The 19338-nt window shown below is 41.2% G+C and overlaps 1 protein-coding gene across 4 annotated transcripts in view; it reads right to left on the reverse strand.

The window, feature by feature from the left end:
* Positions 1-465: 465 nt before the first annotated feature.
* The window catches only part of ITGB6 (integrin subunit beta 6), a 92120-nt gene continuing 73247 nt past the window's right edge, over positions 466-19338 (reverse strand). For all 4 annotated transcript variants that reach the window (XM_054971855.1, XM_054971857.1, XM_054971858.1 and 1 more), the window contains 6 exons: positions 16872-17289; positions 12663-12885; positions 9158-9255; positions 5632-5751; positions 3192-3358; positions 466-1868 (listed from right to left, as the gene is read on the reverse strand). In XM_054971855.1, coding sequence (XP_054827830.1) covers positions 1770-1868; positions 3192-3358; positions 5632-5751; positions 9158-9255; positions 12663-12885; positions 16872-17289 — 1125 coding nt within the window. In that variant the 3' untranslated portion in view covers positions 466-1769. The remainder of the gene's footprint in view (positions 1869-3191; positions 3359-5631; positions 5752-9157; positions 9256-12662; positions 12886-16871; positions 17290-19338) is intronic.

Below are 19338 nucleotides of genomic sequence, written 5' to 3' on the forward strand. Positions count from 1 at the left end.
AAAAAAGTTCCAGTGTCTCCACCAAATATACGCGTACATTCATTGTTTGAATAACATTACGGTGAAAGTTTGTCTTAAAATATCTTCATAAAATGAAATGTTAGAATCTGGCTAAAAACCACACATTTCTCTTTTAACTAAAAAGAAGAAGATGGCCCGCCTTCTCTGGCTGATGTATTAGAAAGTGCCATTGAATGCTTGCACCTGGGATTTTAGTTGTTGGACTCTTGGATCAGTGAATCTAAGAGATGGATCCAGACAGGGCTTTTTTTCTGGAAAAAAAGGTGGTGGAACTCAGTGGGTTGCCCTCGGAGAAAATTGTCACATGGCTAGTGGCCCCACCCCCTGATCTCCAGACAGAGGGGAGTTTAGATTGCCCTCTATGCCTCAGTGGCGCGGAGGGCAATCTAAACTCCCCTCTGTCTGGAGATCAGGGGGTGGGGCCACCAGCCATGTGACCATTTTCAAGAGGTTCCGGAACTCCGTTCCACCATGTTCCCCCTGAAAAAAAGCCCTGGATCCAGAGATGTGTCAGTGGAAAGGAAATGTATTTAGTACAATTCCACTTGCACAAGCAGTAGCACATTGGCTGCAATGACACATAACACTTTAACGGAATTCTTGATAAAATACCAATGTGGATATGGAGCAATGGAATGGACAACAGATGGCTCCCATGATTTCAATTTGGTTTTGAAATTGCATCAGAAGAAATTCCTAGTGCTGTGTTGTGTGCACTTAGCACAAGCAGAGAAGGAAGAGTAATTTTAGCATTTCCAGCAGGACTGTTACACACATGGAAATCTTCTGTGGGATCCAACCCAATAAAACCTGCCTTTGTTGAAACTGGTTGCTTTTAGTGTTGGATTTTTTTCTTTCTTTAGCGGGCTTTAATGATACATGAGACACAAACATTCAACAGGTGCATCTTTTCCTGGCTTGGAGATGCAGTAATGATATATGGTTTTAAAAGTCACAGGAATCGTGCCAATAACAAGTGCCAACTTTATGCCTACCAATGCCACTGTTATTTCTGAGTAAAGCTACATCCTGTTTCATTTATTTACTACTGTGATTTCTATAGGTTTTAATTAACACTTTTTAAAGGCTTTCGAATGACGTATGTGTATCTGACTTAGTGAACTGTCTCCCAATTTGTATATTTTCAGAGCAAGTGCAAACTACTGTTTGCGATTTTGGATTTTAATTTTTTAAAAAACTTCATTTATACCCTGCCTTTCTCCCCAATGGGGACCCAAAGCAGCTTACATCATTTTCCTCTCCTCCATTTTATCCTCACAATAACCCTGTGAGGTAGGTTAGGCTGAGAATATATGACTGGCCCAAGGTGACCCAGCAAGTTTCCACGGCAGAGCGAGAATCTGAATCCGTGTCTCCCCAATCCTAGTCTGACCCTTTAACTACCACACCCCAGTGGCAACTTACGCTTTCCTGCAAACCAGAAAGTAACTAACTAGATTGCAGCATTTGAGAGGAGGAGGAAGAAGGTCTTTCCAGGCTTGTTCTTGTAGTGTCAAACTTTGATTTTCTATTTTTTCTGAACCAATCTACTGAAAACGGGCTCTCCGCCTCTGATTATGTCCAAGCACCAAGGGCCTTCTAGCCATGTACTCTCTGAGCCTGATCTACAGTGCCATGCACAATATGTTAACCAACCTTCATTTAAAATGGTCGGTTTAATATATCAGTATTTTTGTAACAAACTTTCCGCCCTCAACTGCTAGTTCAGGACTGAACTTTCCTGAGAGCTAGTAAAGATCTGTGGCAGATCCCACTTGCTTTTCTTTATGCTTGTATGTTACGTTTTTAAATGTTGTTGTTGAGCCTCTGTACAGTGGGTTTGTTCCCTAGAAAAAGGAAAAAAAAAACAATATTCAACAGGTTTATTTTTTACTTTGATACTGTGGCATGCATTGTTAGTTTTAGCCTAACAGTTTCAATACGACTTGCTACACTTTTTAACTTGTGTGAAGAATAATTGGCTTTGTGACCTAACTCATTCATAACACACTGTCTAATTGTCAAATCATTGTTTCTGTAGATTATAGTAAACAGTTTCTCTCTCCATGCCCCCTCTGGGTGGAATCTGATGGGGGGAGGGGGACTGTGTAGTCCAGCAACTAAGGAGTTAAAAGAGCTAGCCAAAAGCTTCTTTTCTTTTCCACCCCTCCCTCCCAACTCTTTATTTTACAAAAAGAGTGAATCTTTCTCTCTCTCCTGCAATCATTTCCAGTGGCACAGAGTGGTGCAAAGTGGTAAGCAGCAGTACTGCAGCCCAAGCTCTGCTCACGACCTGAGTTCAATCCTGGCGGAAGCCGGGTTCAGGTAGACGGCTCAGGGCTGACTCAGCCTTCCATCCTTCTGAGGTCGGTAAAATGAGTACCCAGTTTCCTGAGGGTAAAGTGTAGATGACTGGGGAAGGCAAGGGCAAACCACCCAATAAAAAGTCTGCCAAGAAAATGTCGTGATGCTACGTCCCCCCATGGGTCAGTAAAGACTTGGTGCTTGCACAGGGGACTACCTTTAAATTACAAAATCCAACACATAAACAGCACGTGCCAGGCATCACTGTGTGGTGAGACCCTAATCAATAACCTTCTCCACTATGATGGGGTATACAGCAGCTTTCACACTGAGCTGTGTACTGAACCCTCTTCTCTAGGCTTCCTTAATAAGGATATGTTGGGTTAACCTGTATGATTCTTATGTAACGGGGAGATTTTTATTCCTGAAGATGCCTTGCAAAAACAAATTGGTCCATGTTGCAGAGTTAAAGGTATAGTCAAGATAACTCAATCCTCCTGCTCCCAATTTCCCCTTAATGTTGGAACTTCAAAAAGTTAGCTAACTCATATGAATTCTTCAGAGATATGAATATCTTTTCTACATACCTGAAGGATTTGGGGGGAAACTCTGAAGCGCCCTCAGCTATCCCTAATTTTCTTTTAGCCTAAATGATGGACCTCAGGCAGGGGCTGTTCTTTCCCATAAATCTTAATAATAGTACTACCACACTGAATTATTGTTTAGGAAGTCAATTGATTGCCATGCAGAACATGTAGATATTTTCCAAAAAAGTGTAGCTATTTCCCAAAGTATAAGATGTAAGCTAAATATGTGGTAGTTATGAGTTTTCCGCTGAATATAAAAGATCATAAAATGCTACATACCGTTTGCCATCTGGCCTTTGATCTCTCTGCTTCAAACTTAGCAACTTCCTTGCGATCTTGAAATGAGATGAATAATTTCCATATGCAAAGTAAGACAACCCCAATGAGGAAGATTGCAATGGACACACCCAACATAATCATGGGAATGTTTGGAGGCTGTGGACAGTCTGCGGAAATAAAAAGGAAGCCGTGGTAGTGGATCCCAAGTGGGCCTTCAAGTTCAAAAGAAACTATATAATTTCTATGGAACAGAACAGATGTTCTGAACTGTTTTCATTTATAGAAAAGAACCTTGATCGACATTCCTGTGTCTTGCATGCTGTTTCCCCAGAACCATCTTGCATGTGACTGCCCCATTAATTTCAGGGGACAGAACAGTTCTGAGTGCATGCCCAGCCATAAGAACATAAGAGAAGCCATGTTGGATCAGGTCAATGGCCCATCCAGTCCAATACTCTGTGTCACACAGTGGTCAAAAAACCAGGTGTCATCAGGAGGTCTGCCAGTGGGGAAGGGACACTAGAAACCCTCCCACTGATTGCCCCCCCCAACACCAAGAATACAGAGCATTACTGCCCCGGACAGAGAATTCCATCTATACCTTGTGGCTAATAGCCACTGATGGACCTCTGCTCCATATGTTTATCTAATCCCCCAATCCACCCAAAATTAATAAACAGGGAAGCTCACGAGGGAGCCCACACCAAATCACCAGAGCGGAATGATAATTCTGTCATCAAAATAATCTGCAGCTATATAGATGTACAATTAAAGAAAGAGGAAATTAATAATATAATTAAATATAACTAAAGTAGAATGAAGACAAGATATGTAGAAAAAGTAATATACAGAATATAAGTTAAATTGGTTGACTTATATGAACGCATGGATTATATGGTTTATATGGTATATGGTTTATAGAAATATTTGAAATCAGGAAGTTATGAAATTATGGAAAAAGGGACAAATTGTTTGTCTAATACGGAAGAAGGGACTTAAAGATAGGGTACAGAGTTAAAAATAGTTAAAGAATTATTGCTTAGATTAAAGGGAAAGTATATGTTTGTTAGATAGACGAATTTAAAATGAGTAAGGGAAAAGGGACAAAGGGTTGGAAAACTGTTGGAAGTCTACAAAAAAGGGGGGAAAGGGAGGGGGTTAGAAATTGGGAAACGGGAATTGATTGTAATGTGAAATCAAATGATTCTAATTCCAATAAAAATTTTATTAAAAAAAATAATAATCTGCAGCTTTGATTGTTTTGGCCCTCTTTAATCTCCATACTGGCTATCTGTCACTTTCTGATCCCAAACAAACTCCTCAGTCATCCTTTCAAAGCCTTCCATGGCAATGCCTTCTTTGTAGTTCTGCTCTCCTGTTCTGTTGCCTATATCCTTTGCTCCTCCAGCTCTGTTATACTCAACCATCCAAAAGCCTCTGCCCATTATCTCTCACAGCTTCTTATTCTTGGAACTGCCTCCCAGGACGTGCATGATGCCACCTCTCCTTCCTTCCTTCATATCCCACATTTGGAATGACTTTTCCCCATAAAGCCAGTGGCACAATGCACTGAAACTAAGCACATGTGTGCTGCCTCCCTTTCCTCTCTTTCTCATCTCCCTGGTGTCAAAGTATAGATAGTAGGTGCTGCAGGAAAAGGATCTATGTTCTTGTACTGTGTTAAGTGCTACGCACATTGATGACATTATGTCAGAAATATATGACAATAAATTAGTCCAGCATCATCTGCATTTCTTCTCCATATGACTTTTAATCCTGCACATTTTCTATCTATTAACATTTTATCCCATTAGTCTTTGCACTATTTAACCTTCAGAACAACACAGTGACTAGGCTCCCAGAGAATGACTAACTAAGGTCATCCAGTGGCCAGGGCCAGCTGTCCACTAGTTGCAGCCAGGAGTCAACTATTGGGAGGCATGGTGCCACAGCCCTGCCCCCAGGGGGCAGAGGAGGACCTGCAGTAGCTTCCCCATGGAACAGGAGGAGGGTGGCAAAGTAATATGCGTAAGGCACCAAAAATCCTTGGGGCAGCCCGGATCGAGTAGGGACTGGAGTTCAAACCCAGGTTTCTGGATCCTTCTGGAACCTCCACCCCACAGTGGCTTGGATCGATTTTTGCTGATTTTTCCCCTCCTGCAGCAGCCCAATATTTCCCCTAAATGATGTTCTGTGAGTCGGGGCGGGGGGGGGGGGGTAATCTGAGAAGAAAACTGGTAAAAAGCCCCCTATGCATGCTTAGCAATTCTAGGCTGGATGCAAGCTACTGACACTTATTCATGATGGGCTACAACGAACAAGAATTTCAGGAGCATTTTGCCACTAAAGTTAAATATTAGACAACACAGAACACATCAAGCTGACTGTTTTAAGTTGGTAATGTATATAAGAGGTGATTTACCAAGGCCAAGCGACCTACCTTTCTGCGTTATGCTGTGAATGGTTGCTTTTCCTTGTTCATCATCTTCCATTACAAACGTGATAATACATTCATTCTCCCCTTGTAATAAACACTGGACAGATTTATCTTTGATGCTATCTGTGAGGGAGGAAGAAACCCATCCTGCAGGTCAGACTCAATTCATCAAGCACTAGCCATGAAGATGAAAGGATTTATAATACCAGGTTTGTGTTCAACAGACAGTAAAGGAGGGGAGGCTAGAATACCTAAAAGAATTCCATACAATACTTTTATCCCTAAAAGGTTTTTCGTTGTGATTTTTTCCTTGTTAGACTTTCCACTTAGATTTCAGATGAGGTGGCCCAGGTGTTGTCAATCTACCTTGACCATCAAATCTGCAGTAATTTGAAATTCAATGAATTAGAAATACTTCCAAAAGAGTTGTCATTGCTGTCTAGGGAATATAATAGCCCTGATTATAGTACAAAGTAAACTATATGTTCTCTTTGTCTTTTTGGTACTGGTAGAATGTCTAGACTGTGGTTTCAGTGTTGCATATTCCCACATCAAATGGATACTGATCCCTTTCAAAAGATCTGCCACTGCTCCCTAAATGCTGTTATAAAGGGTAATGCAACCTGGATTCTTATAACAATTAAATATACATTCAGAATAAAAAATGAGAACCACTGAATAATCATAATGATGTTTGGCAAGCAGAACATTAAAAGGAATAAAGACGACAAACTCCCCAGTTTTAGTTTCTTCACTGAGTTGAATGTAGTTCTGAGAGAGAGAGAGAGAGAGAGAGAGAGAGAGAGAAGGAAAGAGAACTTTTCACCTAAACTTTCCCAGGTAGAGAACCTTTGATGCTCATTCAAAAGGCCCTGGAAGGGGTGGGGTATGTGTGAGGGAACTGTGATAGATTACAAAAAGGACATGAGAAGAATGGAATCTGAAACTACTGGCTCTAATGCCAGGAGTACCAGAGCCACAATGTCTTGACTGAGGCTTTGGTCCACAAACTCCTTTTTAGATAGCAACCATTACTGAAGTTCATGTGAAATCTATAGCCAAACTAGGAAAAGTAACTTATTGAGATAATTCCATGGAAAATAGTTTGTGTCACCTCACCTGCAAGTAACTTCTTGCCTTCTGAAAATGTCGTGTCTCATACAATGTAGTGTTTTTATTTCTTCTATTAATTTTTTTTTAATTGAACACCAGTTTAAATAAAACAAACAAATTTAAATATCGGCATCAGTGAATTTTTGGAGAAGTGAACAGAAAAATATAATTAAAACTTTTTATTTGTAATAATGACATTAGACCAGAATATAAATATCATTGAATTGCTTCCACCAGTGTCTCTTAGAAATTTTGGGCAACCATCTTTATATGGCAATACACTAATAGTGCAATCCTAAGCAAAGTTACTCCAGTCTAACCCCATTGAAATCAATAGGCGTAGACTGGAGTAACTCTGTTTAGGATTACACTGTAAATGCACCTAATTTGGGTGTTTGACCTAATTATTATATGTCTGATATAAAGGTGAGATCACGTCTGTACGGCATGGATAGTATCCTTGACTGTATTGCAATTACGTCTGGTATTCATAGTTGTTAGCAATGGAAACAGAATGTTGTTTCAACAGTAGATGAGAAGAAGATAAAGCAAAAAGCCCTCCTCTTCTTTTCTTTTAGGGCAGTTGTTTTCGTGGGTCAGTGATTCAAGGTCCAGTGCTCTACTAGGAGTCCTTACTGATTCAAGTGAGATTATTATGTAACCTTTTGGGAAGAAGAATTTAGCACTTAGAAAGTAAAATAACTCTAAAGATGCTACGGGAGGGGGGGAGGAGAGACTCTGGCCATTTCCACACACGTTGAATAATGCACTTTCAATGCACTTTCGCAATCCTTTGGAAGTGGATTTTTTGTTCCACACATGGAAAATCAGTTTCAAATGTTCACTAAAGAGTATTGAAAGTGGATTATCCAACATGTGTGGAAGCAGCCTCTATCTGGTCAGGTAGGCACCCTTTTCACACTCCCCCCACCCCCACCAGTGCCAATGTGTCTTACTACTGATAATGTATAGGATCTTCTTAGTGCAACTGGTATAGAGATTTTTCCCCACATTGAGTGCAGGGGTCTCCATGAAGGCACCTGCCATATGTGTACTATTACCAGCCTCTAACCAAGAAATGGCCCCAAAGACCTTTGTGAAACTATGTGAAATTAAAAAACACTGTGGCCAGGGGAGTGGAAGAGGTAAAAAGCCCCAAGGAATCAGAAAGTGTTCTTTTTTACAGTCCAATGGCCAGAAAGGCTGTTCATGTGTCTACAAGCATTCTTGCTGATCCAGAATGACTACTTATGCTCTTAAAATACGAAAATATGCCAAAGTAGTAGGATTGCTTGGAGACCTGTGGCAAAAAGTGTCCAAGTGAGCTGTATAGGGGCACATCAATAAGAACTAGGTAATATAAAAGATCTCTATCTGATGTCGAAGGCAAGAGGTAGTCAGGGCCGGCCCGCCCATTGAGGTCAGTGAGGCCACCGCCTCAGGGCGCTAAGACATCAGAGCGATGCCAGCCTGGGGGCAGGGGCGCATGCCGTGGAGCTGCTGCCGGCGCCACCAGCCAGGAGCGCGTGCTGGCGGCAGCAGCGTGGGGCAGCTGAGTGGGTAGCCTCCCGTTCAGTTGCTCTGCGGGCCAGGCGCAGCCAGCAGTCAGGGTGGCTGGCTGCGCCTGGCCCACAGAGCAACTGAACGGGAGGGCTGGAAGGCCCCCTGTGCGCGCGCCAGCCCCTGCGTGATGATGTCACACACAGTGATGTCATCACGCAGGTTGGTGTGTGTGTGTGCGCACGCACGCTCATACAGAGGCAGCATTAAGCTGCCTCAGGTGCCGGCGATGCTGGAGCCGGCCCTGGAGGTAGTAATGCTGCTAAGCAAGTAAGCTTTTAAATTCATGGAAGTAAATGAGAGGAACAACTTCACAGACTTCATGTTTGCATGTTAGGCAGCAGTGAGACACAAGAACAGGGCTAGTAAAAATGCGCTGCCTTACTTCTGAGCTGTTGTAGCCTAATTCTCTTTGACTAATGTTCTGTTCCCTGAACACAGCACTACCATTCAGGATATTTATGGATTCTAGATTTTTTAACACTGAAACATTTCCCCCCATCTCTCTTCATATCTGATCAGACTGTTGACCATTCATTTGGTCACACCCTATATGCCAGACTTAATCTTGGCTCAATAAGCTAGTCAGAATACTGCATTAGACTGCATTTGTATTATTTGTCCAAAGACTGCATTTATATTATTTATTTTATACATTTTTGAGTTACTTTAGATTGCCTTGTATCACGGCGTGATTGACATACAAATATAAAAACACACATTAAAAATGAAAAAAAAAATCTACTAAAACAATAAAAGCATAAGTAGCCGCAAGGGGGCTACACTCCCTTCCCAAACCCCACAGAAAGTCTCTGTTAATACAACTACAGAAATATAAATAAATAAATGTACCAACCTTCTTTGCTAATGATGGTCACATCAACCAATTTACATTTTTCAGCGCATTCTTCCTGTGACGGATCATTAGAAGCTAAATAACATTCTACACAGGTCCTGTGAAAAACGATGCAATGGCTCATCAATCTCAGTTATGAGGCCATGGGAACAAAGAGACTACATATGCAGCCTTCATCTATAAGAAGTACATTACATAGGATCTGGTGGAGGGCAGTCAATGAACAATAATGTTACATGAATTGCATTTAAAAAGCAGAATATATGTCTCATGGTACAGATTATCTGTGCTCTTTCTGTCCCTCCAAGCTCCCATTAGATATTAAACAAATGCATGGCAACATCATACATGAATGTGGTTATGTGAACACAACATCAGTTTCTAATGTACATTATATTTTTTGTGTTATTAAGAGGTTTATACAGAAAACTTTAAGAAGACAGAAGATGACTACAATGGAATACATTTCTTCCACACTTGATTGTACCCACAGAAAGTGATCATAAGCTAGTCTTCTTAGATCTTACTCAGGTCTACTCAATGGAGCTTACTGTCAGTAAAGTATTCTTAGGATTATATTGATATTTTTTTCCACAGTTTGTTTGTTTGTTTTATTTATACCCTGTCCTTCCCACGAATGGGTGGCTTACAACACCCATAAAATACAGTAATTTAATCATAAAACTATAAAATCAGTAACAATCTTAAAACAGTCATTAAAAGAGTCCAGGCACCTTATCCATAGACTACTTAAATAAACAGTCAGGAGTCTGTATATAGGCATACATATGGGCATAGCACATGGCCGAGAGCAGTCCCAGAAAAAGTGGTGGTCTTTGGTGGAAGACACTCGTTGGCCCTCAGCCAAAGGCCCAGCGGAACATCTCCATTTGATAGGCCCTGCAGAATTGTAACAGGTCCCGCAGGGCCTGGATCTCCAGTGGGAGAGCGTTCCACCAGGCCAAGGTCAGGGCAGAAAAAGCCATGGCCCTGGTCGAGGCCAGATGGATGTCCTTCGGGCTGGCAATGCCTTGCAGGGGACATAATGGGAGAGGTGGTCTCGCAGGTATGCATGTCCCAGTCCATGAAGGGCTTTAAACACCAAAGTTAACACCTTGAACTGGATCCGGAACTTCACTGGGAGCCAGTGCAGCTAGCACAGCACAGGATGAATGTGTGCTCAAATTGGTGTTCCAGTAAGGATGTGTGCCGGTGTTCTGGACCAGCTGTAACTTCTGGGTCAGGCCCAATGGCAGCCCAGCATAGAGTCAGTTGCAGTAGTCTAGCTTGGAGGTGACTGTTGCACGGATTACTGTAGCCAGGTCCTGGGGTGAAAGATAGGGCGCCAGTTGTCTGGCTTGTCAAAGATGAAAAAAGGCAGACCTGGCAATGGTCATGACCTGGGTCTCCATTGAAAGTATGGCATCCAAGGTCAGGCCCAGGCTCCTCACCATCAATGAAGGTTTCAGTTGTACCTCATTGAGGGTTGGGAGCTGGGTCCCCAGCTCCATCACCCCACGACCCAGACACAGAACCTCCGTCTTCAGGGGATTCAATTTCAAGCGACTCTGACATAACATGCCATCACGACCTCAAGACCGTTGGACAAGGAATCTGGAGCGAGATCAGACTGGCCATCAGCAGATAGAGCTGGGTGTCATCCGTATACTGGTGGCAACCCAGCCCAAAGCTGCGAACTACCTGGGCGAAGGGGCGCATATAGATGTTAAATAGCATCAGGGAAAGAATTGTCCCCTGAAGGATGGCGCATACCAAAGAATGGCAAGTGGACACATCTGTTCCCCGAGTGCCACCGTCCGTTCCCGATTGTGAAGGAAGGAGTTCAGCCATTGCAGGGCTTACCTACGAATCCCCACGTCGGCGAGGCAGTAGGTCAGAAGATTGTGATCGACCATGTCAAATGCTGCTGTAAGATCTAAAAGTATCAGCAGTGCCGACCTTTCCCGATCCAGGGAAGGGGGTTAACTGCACCTCATTCTCATAGCTTCTGACCTATTTAGTATCAGCCTGGGGGCCTAATTTACCCAAGTATAACAGCAGTGGAATAATGCCATAGTTTTTTTCAGGGGGCGTGTATGATTCTCTTAACAGATGTTGCTAATCTATTACATGTGTTGGAAAGTAAAAACATGTATGTTAAAATAAAATGAGATTGTTGATTAAGCATAATTTAACTCACTGAATGACTGGATGAATGACTAAGAGATCAAAAAAACAACGAAAACTCTGAATTACTCTAACACTCACGTAAGTTAATAGAAAGGTTCTAAATTATTCATCTGGGACAGAAGCCAGCTTAGGCTTCCTAGTGAAAAAAAAACCCAGTGACATTAATGTATGAAAGTTATTTTCATACCATATACCAGGAAAAAATGACTAATCAAACAATAACTTGTGCGGAAGTTCAAATTCAAGTAGAAGTCAAGCAGTTCAACTTCATCCTATGAGCAACTATTCCAGCAAATGTGTGTATGACTGTTTTACTCACAAAGCATCATTACCCGAGTTATGGTCTTGATACTGCAATCCGCAGTAGATGGTGACATAGACCAGTTCTGTGAACATGCAAAGCAAGTGAGTTATGTTTGCTGTTTTGATTGTAAAATTGTCAGTTATCAATGACTTGGATTCCAGTGAAGAGTTTCCATGGAGACAAGGATTTCTACATGCTGATCTCAACTTTCTCACTTCCTCCTTTCCACTGCAGCCCAAAATGCTCTCTGAAATGCTGTTCTGTTATAGAAATGGGCTTGGCTTGCGAAACTCCCATCATTTTGTAATTGACTCTTATGGCGGCCATTTTGTGTGTTGTCCTACCTTCCTTGGAGGCCATTTTATGGTTACAGCCACTGCTCTTTCACAAAATTCCAAAGCTACTGTCAGGATTACAAGATATGTATATGGGGCATTTTGAACACTCAGAAAATATTATATAAATGGTAAACACTTAAATTAGCATTAGTTTTCAACTTTCCTAGTATTATTTTTAATAAGGTTTATGTTTTATCATCTTTTTATCATATACATGTGATGCTGCTTTTTTACTTCCCATTGTACTATTATAGTAAAATATTATAACCTTTTTAAAACATTACTTTTTATATAACTAAAAAGTGTTATGAGCCTAACTTTAAAATTTGGGGGGGGGGGGAGTTCAATTATTGCAGTTGTTCTCATACTAACCCTGCTGCTTCAAATACTAAATACGTGGGAGATAATCTAGTCTCATAAAAATAATAATAAATGTTGTCAACCCAAAATATTCAATTTAAGAGATGAGAAAAGGAGGCATATGTATGGAATGTATCAATTATATGGCTTAATGTGTGAAATAATTATGGGAAAAGATATGGTAAGCATAGAAAATATGAGGGGAAAATACTCTTCAGGTTTTGATAAATCAAACTCAGTTCCTCTAAAATATTCCTAGGCCTTTAAACATGAGACAAAAAATATTTAAGTATATATGAGAATATCCATTTACCGTTTGGAACTACAAGGATCGACATAGGTAGTATATTTTTCACATGTGCTTCCAGAAATCCCAGGATTCGAGCACACACATTTTCCACAAATACATTCACCTCTCCCACTGCAGATTGTGCCATCCTCAGAAATACAAGCTTCATTGTCAGTAGTACAGTTGCAGTATTCACCCGTCCAGCCACTGTGGCAGATACATTCGCTGCAGTCACAGTGTCCATTGCCTGAGGAAAGCCATGGAAGTTTATATATTATTTCTAACCTAGTCCAATCTAAGGCTTTGATGTCCCCTAATCCTTCTCTTGTACACCAGACTTCCAGATTGTTCTACTGTTACTTTTACCTCTGCAAACAATTATAAAATTACTTGTCCAAGAAGCTATGTTATTTGTCAAAATCAAAACAGGAACAGTATCATGTATCAGGACCAATTAAAATCACAAAGCTATAAACTGGGTTTTGAATCTCACAAAACTCTCCCTTAGGATCAATGTTAAATAAAACGACAAAGTGTGAGAGAGGCAGGGTTGCCAATTCCAGCCTGGGAAACTCTTGGAGATTTGAGGATAGTGCCTGTGAAGGGGGGAGTTTGGAGAGGGATTTCACCTAGAATTCGTGGCATTCTACAGAGCCTAATCTCCGAAGCTGCCCCCTCCCAACTGATCTCTGTATTCTGGAGATCAGCTGTTAAACTAGCAGAAATTCAGGCCCCACTTAGAGGCTGGCAACCCAAGAGGAAGGAGAGACAAAAAAGATAGTGTTGATAGACATATGATAGCTGTGCCATATGTTGCATTTTTAAGATGCTAAATCATAGATTTGAATAATTGCTTTTTTGAATATTTTCAAATTTAGAGAAGCCATTGTGTCACTGTTCCTCTGTGCCTTGTTCCTCTGTGCCTTAGCAACATGTGATCGTTGCTGCTGTGCATTAACCTACGCTTCACCACGTTAAGAACATAAATGGAACAGCATCAGTTTGATGCTGTTACCACGTTAAGACATAAACCACGTTAAGAACATAAATGGAACAGCATCAGTTTGCATCAGCTGGAATTCCAGGTTTTTTTTTTAATTTAGTTAAAAACCATTTGTTCATAATTTTTCTGTCTAAAATTTGAATTATATGAAATTATATGAAATTTGAAGTAAATGAAAAAGTACTGAAGCATTCAAAAGCAACATGGGAGAAATATTTTTTCTAGCATATCACACAGAATTTATTATGATTAATTTATGGAGTCCTTTCAATATTATTTTTGTGAATAGGTCTTTGTAGGGCTCAGAGGTTACCCTGTTGCAGGGAGTCCATAAGATATGGCAATGTGGTCCATTCTAGGGTAAAGAGGGCAAGTATGTCAAGGGATGGCTCAGATGAACTCCACAGTGAAAAGCAGGCAGACCATGGCGGTAGTAGGGGACTATGGCTTGTATCCTACCAATCCAGTCAGCAAAGTTTGAAGCCTGCTTCCAATCTAAGTAAACTTTCTCTGACAGAAGTGGGATACTAAATGTAGGCAGCTTGGCGGAATGTTGGACAAGTGACAGTTGAAAAGTCCATTGGACAGCAGTCAGAGAGCCAAGCTGCAAGACTAGGATGACTACATTTCCCATCAAAACTTGAGGGAAGCTGACAAGTGTCCAACCTGTGCCTTTTGTCACTTGTAGTTCCGCTCCTAGAGGAAGAACTACTTCCTTAAGAAAAAGATTCCTTAGCCTGGAGAGAGTATTCAAACTGTCTTAGTGGTGGGATATAAGCCTATGTATTCCTAGCAGCGAAAACCACTCTCTCAGCCAATGTTCCAAAGTCCTCCCCCGCCTTTTTTTGGTATGCTATCAAGTCGTTGCTGACTTTTGGTGACCTCATACAGTTTTCAAGTCAAGAGACATTCAGAGGTGGTTTGCCATTGCTTGCCTCTGCACTGCAACCCCAGCCTTCCTTGGTGGTCTCCCATCCAAATTCTGACCAAGGCTGACCTTGTTTAGGTTCCAAGATCTGTTGAGATTGGGCTACCTGGACCATACAAGTCAGGGCATCCAGGGCTTCGAGACCATTTTTACATCGATTTTTGGGGGGGAAGCTAATTTTGAATTGATTTTTTCCTTGTGTATAATGTTTCAGTTTTATTTGTCCTGTCCATTCCCATTCACTTACAAACTACTTTTTGATAATTGAACATTCATCATTGTCAAACCACTCCTCCCTCACCTTTCTTTCCCTCTAATCTGGACTCTAATCTGGAGAACTGGGTTTGATTCTTCACTCCTCTGCTTGAAACTAGCCGGGTGACCTTGGGTAAGTCACAGCTTCTCGGAGCTTTCTCAGCCCCACCCACCTCACAGGGTGATGAGGATAATAATAATACACTTTGTAAACAGCTCTGAGTGGGCATTAAGTTGTCCTGAAGGGTGGTATATCAATAGAATGTTGTTGTTGTTGTTGTTACCGCTCCTCCTGGTTTTGTTTTATATCTTTTAAGAAAAAATAGTTGATTTCATATCTCTGTATTGACCTGCCATTGTAATAACAGATGTAGCAGGTTCTCTGGATACTCAGCTTTCTTGCTTTCTTTTTTTAAAGCTTTCTTCTTTTTTTAAAAGTAAGTCTCTAGCCCATTCCATTGTGGAGATCTGCCTCTTTCTTTATATTGCCACAAGGGAAGGAGCTATAGACTTGCCTTTTTAAAAAATGAAAGTTGGGAATTCAGAGAACCTGGTGCATCTGTTATTACAACAGTAGGTCAATATAGCAATTGTCATTGCTGTATTGGCCTCTTTGTTATCTCTAAGAAATATGCGCTTTCACTTCTGAGTGACCTTGGGCCAAAGCTGCAGCTGTGTACTGAGATGTATCTTTTCACAGGTGGGAATGATTCCACTCTGTACTTTGTCTAGACTAAACTACTTTGTTCCCATGTAACTTTTTGGGTTTTCGCGCCTGAATGCAAAGGGTGGGAAAACATTCCCTATATCAGTAGTTCTATTGTTTGAATAATCACTTCTGCCAGCTTCTACCTATGAGTGCATACCTGAACTGAATAGATGTCTAAATAAAGTTTCTTCAACCAATGCACCTGCCTGCTTGCTGTGAGGGACTTGGGGATCTAACTGCCAGGGACTGCCGCCCTAGGACTGACAGCAATATGAAAATGATGACTTTAAAAAAATTGCAAAAGCCCTGGTGGCCTAGGGACATGTGGCCACATATGGTGCCCAAAAAAGTGTGTTTTGAAAAGCTCATTGCCATTTCTATTTCATTCTATTTAATTTATATTATGTATAAATGCAGTATACACAATATATTTGGAGGGGGGGACAAATACCAGTAACCAAAATGGATGAACTGAAACCATTCACAGTGACAACATAGCAGGGTGGGGTATGAGATGAAACAGGACATAGTGGAAGATCGGCCATTTAACTCACAGAGGAAGTTTATGGAGAAGCTCATTGGTCTTCATCCTAACAGAGGTTGGTTTGCCCCACCAGTGCCAGCCTGGATGGAGCTCTCGAGTTTGAAACATGGTGGTAGGGGTGGATACTCAGCTTTCTTTCTTTCTTTTTTTTAAAGCTTTCTTCTTCTTTTTTTAAAAGTAAGTCTCTAGCCCACTCCATTGTGGAGATATGCCTCTTTCTTTATATTGCCACAAGGGAAGGGAAATGGTGGAGTTGCTCCTGTTTTAGGCAAAGTTCATTTTTGATCTTTTTTAAAAAAATTCAGCCCTTATATCGATATAATGATATAAGCATATGAAAAAAATACAAAAGAGGGGGGGGGTGCTGTGATGTCACTGGTGATGATACCACTCATGATGACAGCACCCTCACTTGAAAATCCTGATTATTTAAAGCCATGTAGAACAAACCAACTCCACAACTGTAAACATGCAGAGGGAGAGCAGACATGCGGAAGAATTGTACCCAAACTGATTCTACAGTTTGTGGATTGACTGCTAAGAAAATCAGGAATAAATGGAGTGTGTGGAAAGGACTGCAGACGTGTAGAGATGCTTATAAGTAGCAGAAAGAGGGAGAGGCTTTGAAAAGGAGATCTCGTGAAGTGCTTGAAGATAAAGAAGTGTTGTGTTTGTCAATTCCTTTCTTTCTGAAGCCTGGGGAGGCCTCCTAATCCACACAAACTATATTTTGAACTGCTATTTATGCTCTTTGACCTGCTTTTATCTTTAAAAACATAGATAAGGTGACCTACCTCCACAAATCAATCCTCTGAATCTCACACAAGAGAAATTGTCGCATTCACAGTACGGTCCATAAATATGCCCATATGCCGATAGATGGCAAATGCACTGTCCACAATAGCAATCGCCTCTGCCACTACAAGAGCTCTGCTCTGGAGAACGTCTACAGGGATCTGAACTCGGTGAGTCGTTTTCACCACATTTGCACTGCGGACCCATGTAACCAGGGTTGCAAGCACATATACCACACTCCAGAGATCCGCTCCCATTGCACATGGAACTGTTCGCCTCAGCTTCCTTCTGACAATTGCAGCTGCATTCTGGCTGGATTTCAATTTCCACAGCTTCACTCAGGCCCACAGGCCTGATTATGACATTCCTTTTACTTTCCTCACAAGCAGACAGACTTAATGTCACATTGAAAGTCACCTAAGAGGAGGAAATGCACAGTATCTGTATTTAATTATTTGTCACTTTGGGCACGTGAACTGCAGAGAAGTCAGAATAAAAATTTAAAATCTAAACTAAAAAAAAAATCACAGCAAATTAAATCAGAGTGCTGCCCAGATCAAGGACTATAAAGGTGGTTGTTTAACCACACAAAATGCACCCAGGAGACAAGAAGCATTGGTAACACCAAAGAGTGACATATGAGAGAGACCTGAGGGAGTTTCATAGTTTTAAAAATCATTGAATGAGCTATCCAGTGTGAAAGAAAGAAAAATTTTTTAAAGGAGGGACTATAATTTGGGAGTCAGAAATTATATGTTGTATGTTCAAAACAATGCCAGCTCCGTCCAATGTCTGAGGATCCTCTGCTGGATGTCTGTGATTGGAATTCCAGTATCTATAAATAACAATGATTAGAATGGGAGTAAACCCATGGCCCATACTTTTTCTCTAAGGTGGAGACAGCATTTACCCTGGTAGGAGAAACATATAGGAAAGGTACATTTTCTCTACAAAAGAAATACTTCCCCTTTTCTTTGTTGGGACAATTTAATTTGGGGAAAGGGCATGGGAGGGAAACAGGGAGATCTCCCATTTCAGCAGAGACATTCCACCCTCTGCCCATTCTGCCAGCTGCTGCTTAGCTGGGCAGGAGAGGAAAAATGCCAGAGAAAATGGGAAGGGGTGATTGGCGGTATGCCAGTGCCATGACATCACTTCCAGTGCATCCCAAAAGTGACATCATGGTGTTGGGCGATACTGTAGCATTAGCCAAACCTCTATGGTTTAATTACACCAGAAGTGACATCATGGCACTAGTGTGCCACCAGAAAGGTAAGTTCCTGCTCTCTGCCATGATCTCCCACTGGTTGCCAGCCCTTAATGGGCAACCCTAGAGAGAAAAGTTAATCCTTTCCTTATCCAGTGCTATGATCCTAATCCAAACTGGCTCCCTTGCTGTTTAGAGAAGGTTAAAGAGCCAGAAGATCCAATCTACAATGCTTGCTCTATTTTTGCCTTAAGTTCTCTAGCTGTGGAAAAATGGGGATTGTGCAGATAGTTCCACAAGTGGGAACTGTTGTAGCATGTGAAAGTAAAACAAGGTAGAGAGCATTCCCAGAAATCTATTAGGGAAGTCTGTTTGCTACTCTAACTATACTATATACAAAATATTTTTTCTGGCTCCACAAGTAGGCAGTTGTTATTATAGCTTGAGTCAACAAATATACTTTCAGTTGTAGAAGATTTTTTCCCTTTTTGCACAAAGAAGTTATGCCCTGCTTGCTAGCTATCATCAACTTGTTAGTAATCAATGCAAATTTTGAGCCTATATAAGTAATTACAAGTTAGAATGGGAGGCATTTCCTAGGTGGTGAATGACTGATGACTTCTGAATATAGTTAATTTAAGATAACAGTGTACATTGGCCCAAGGTACTGGAATTATGAGAGCGGGAGTTTCCTGAGACATACATGCATTTGTCTTTTTATTTTAAGAACACTTTGTTGCTGAAAAGCTTATATATAGTATATAAGCTTTTCAGCAACAAAGCTTATTTTATATTCTGTACATTTATGTGCAACATTTTTTTCTTTTCCCTGATATCAGGCTGTAAGTAGGGTTAAGGTGAGAGGCAATGTTGTGCAGTCTTGGACCAGGTTGCGGTTCAAATCCCACACAGCCATGAAGTGTGGGTCAAACACATTCTTGGCCTAATACACCTCCTAGGGCTGTTGGGAAGATAAAAAATGCAGAAGGGAGAACCATGCTTGCTGCTCTGGTATCCTTAAAGGAAAAGTGGGATAAAACTGCATTATGACATGAGTCATCACAAAGACCCAACCTAGATCCAGCCAGATATCTAGGAAGTGGAGATGGGGGCTAAGTGGAAATTTAAAGTGCAGCATGGGCAGGCAGGCAGGAAGGTAACACACACACCCCATACAACCCAAACAGCCTTTTAAATCTATTTTTCTCCTGTCATGGAATGCCACGTGATAAAAAAATGACCGAAAAGCCATCTGGGAG

This window comes from Eublepharis macularius, chromosome 2, assembly GCF_028583425.1.
Source record: "Eublepharis macularius isolate TG4126 chromosome 2, MPM_Emac_v1.0, whole genome shotgun sequence".
Classification (NCBI taxonomy): Eukaryota; Metazoa; Chordata; class Lepidosauria; order Squamata; family Eublepharidae; genus Eublepharis; species Eublepharis macularius.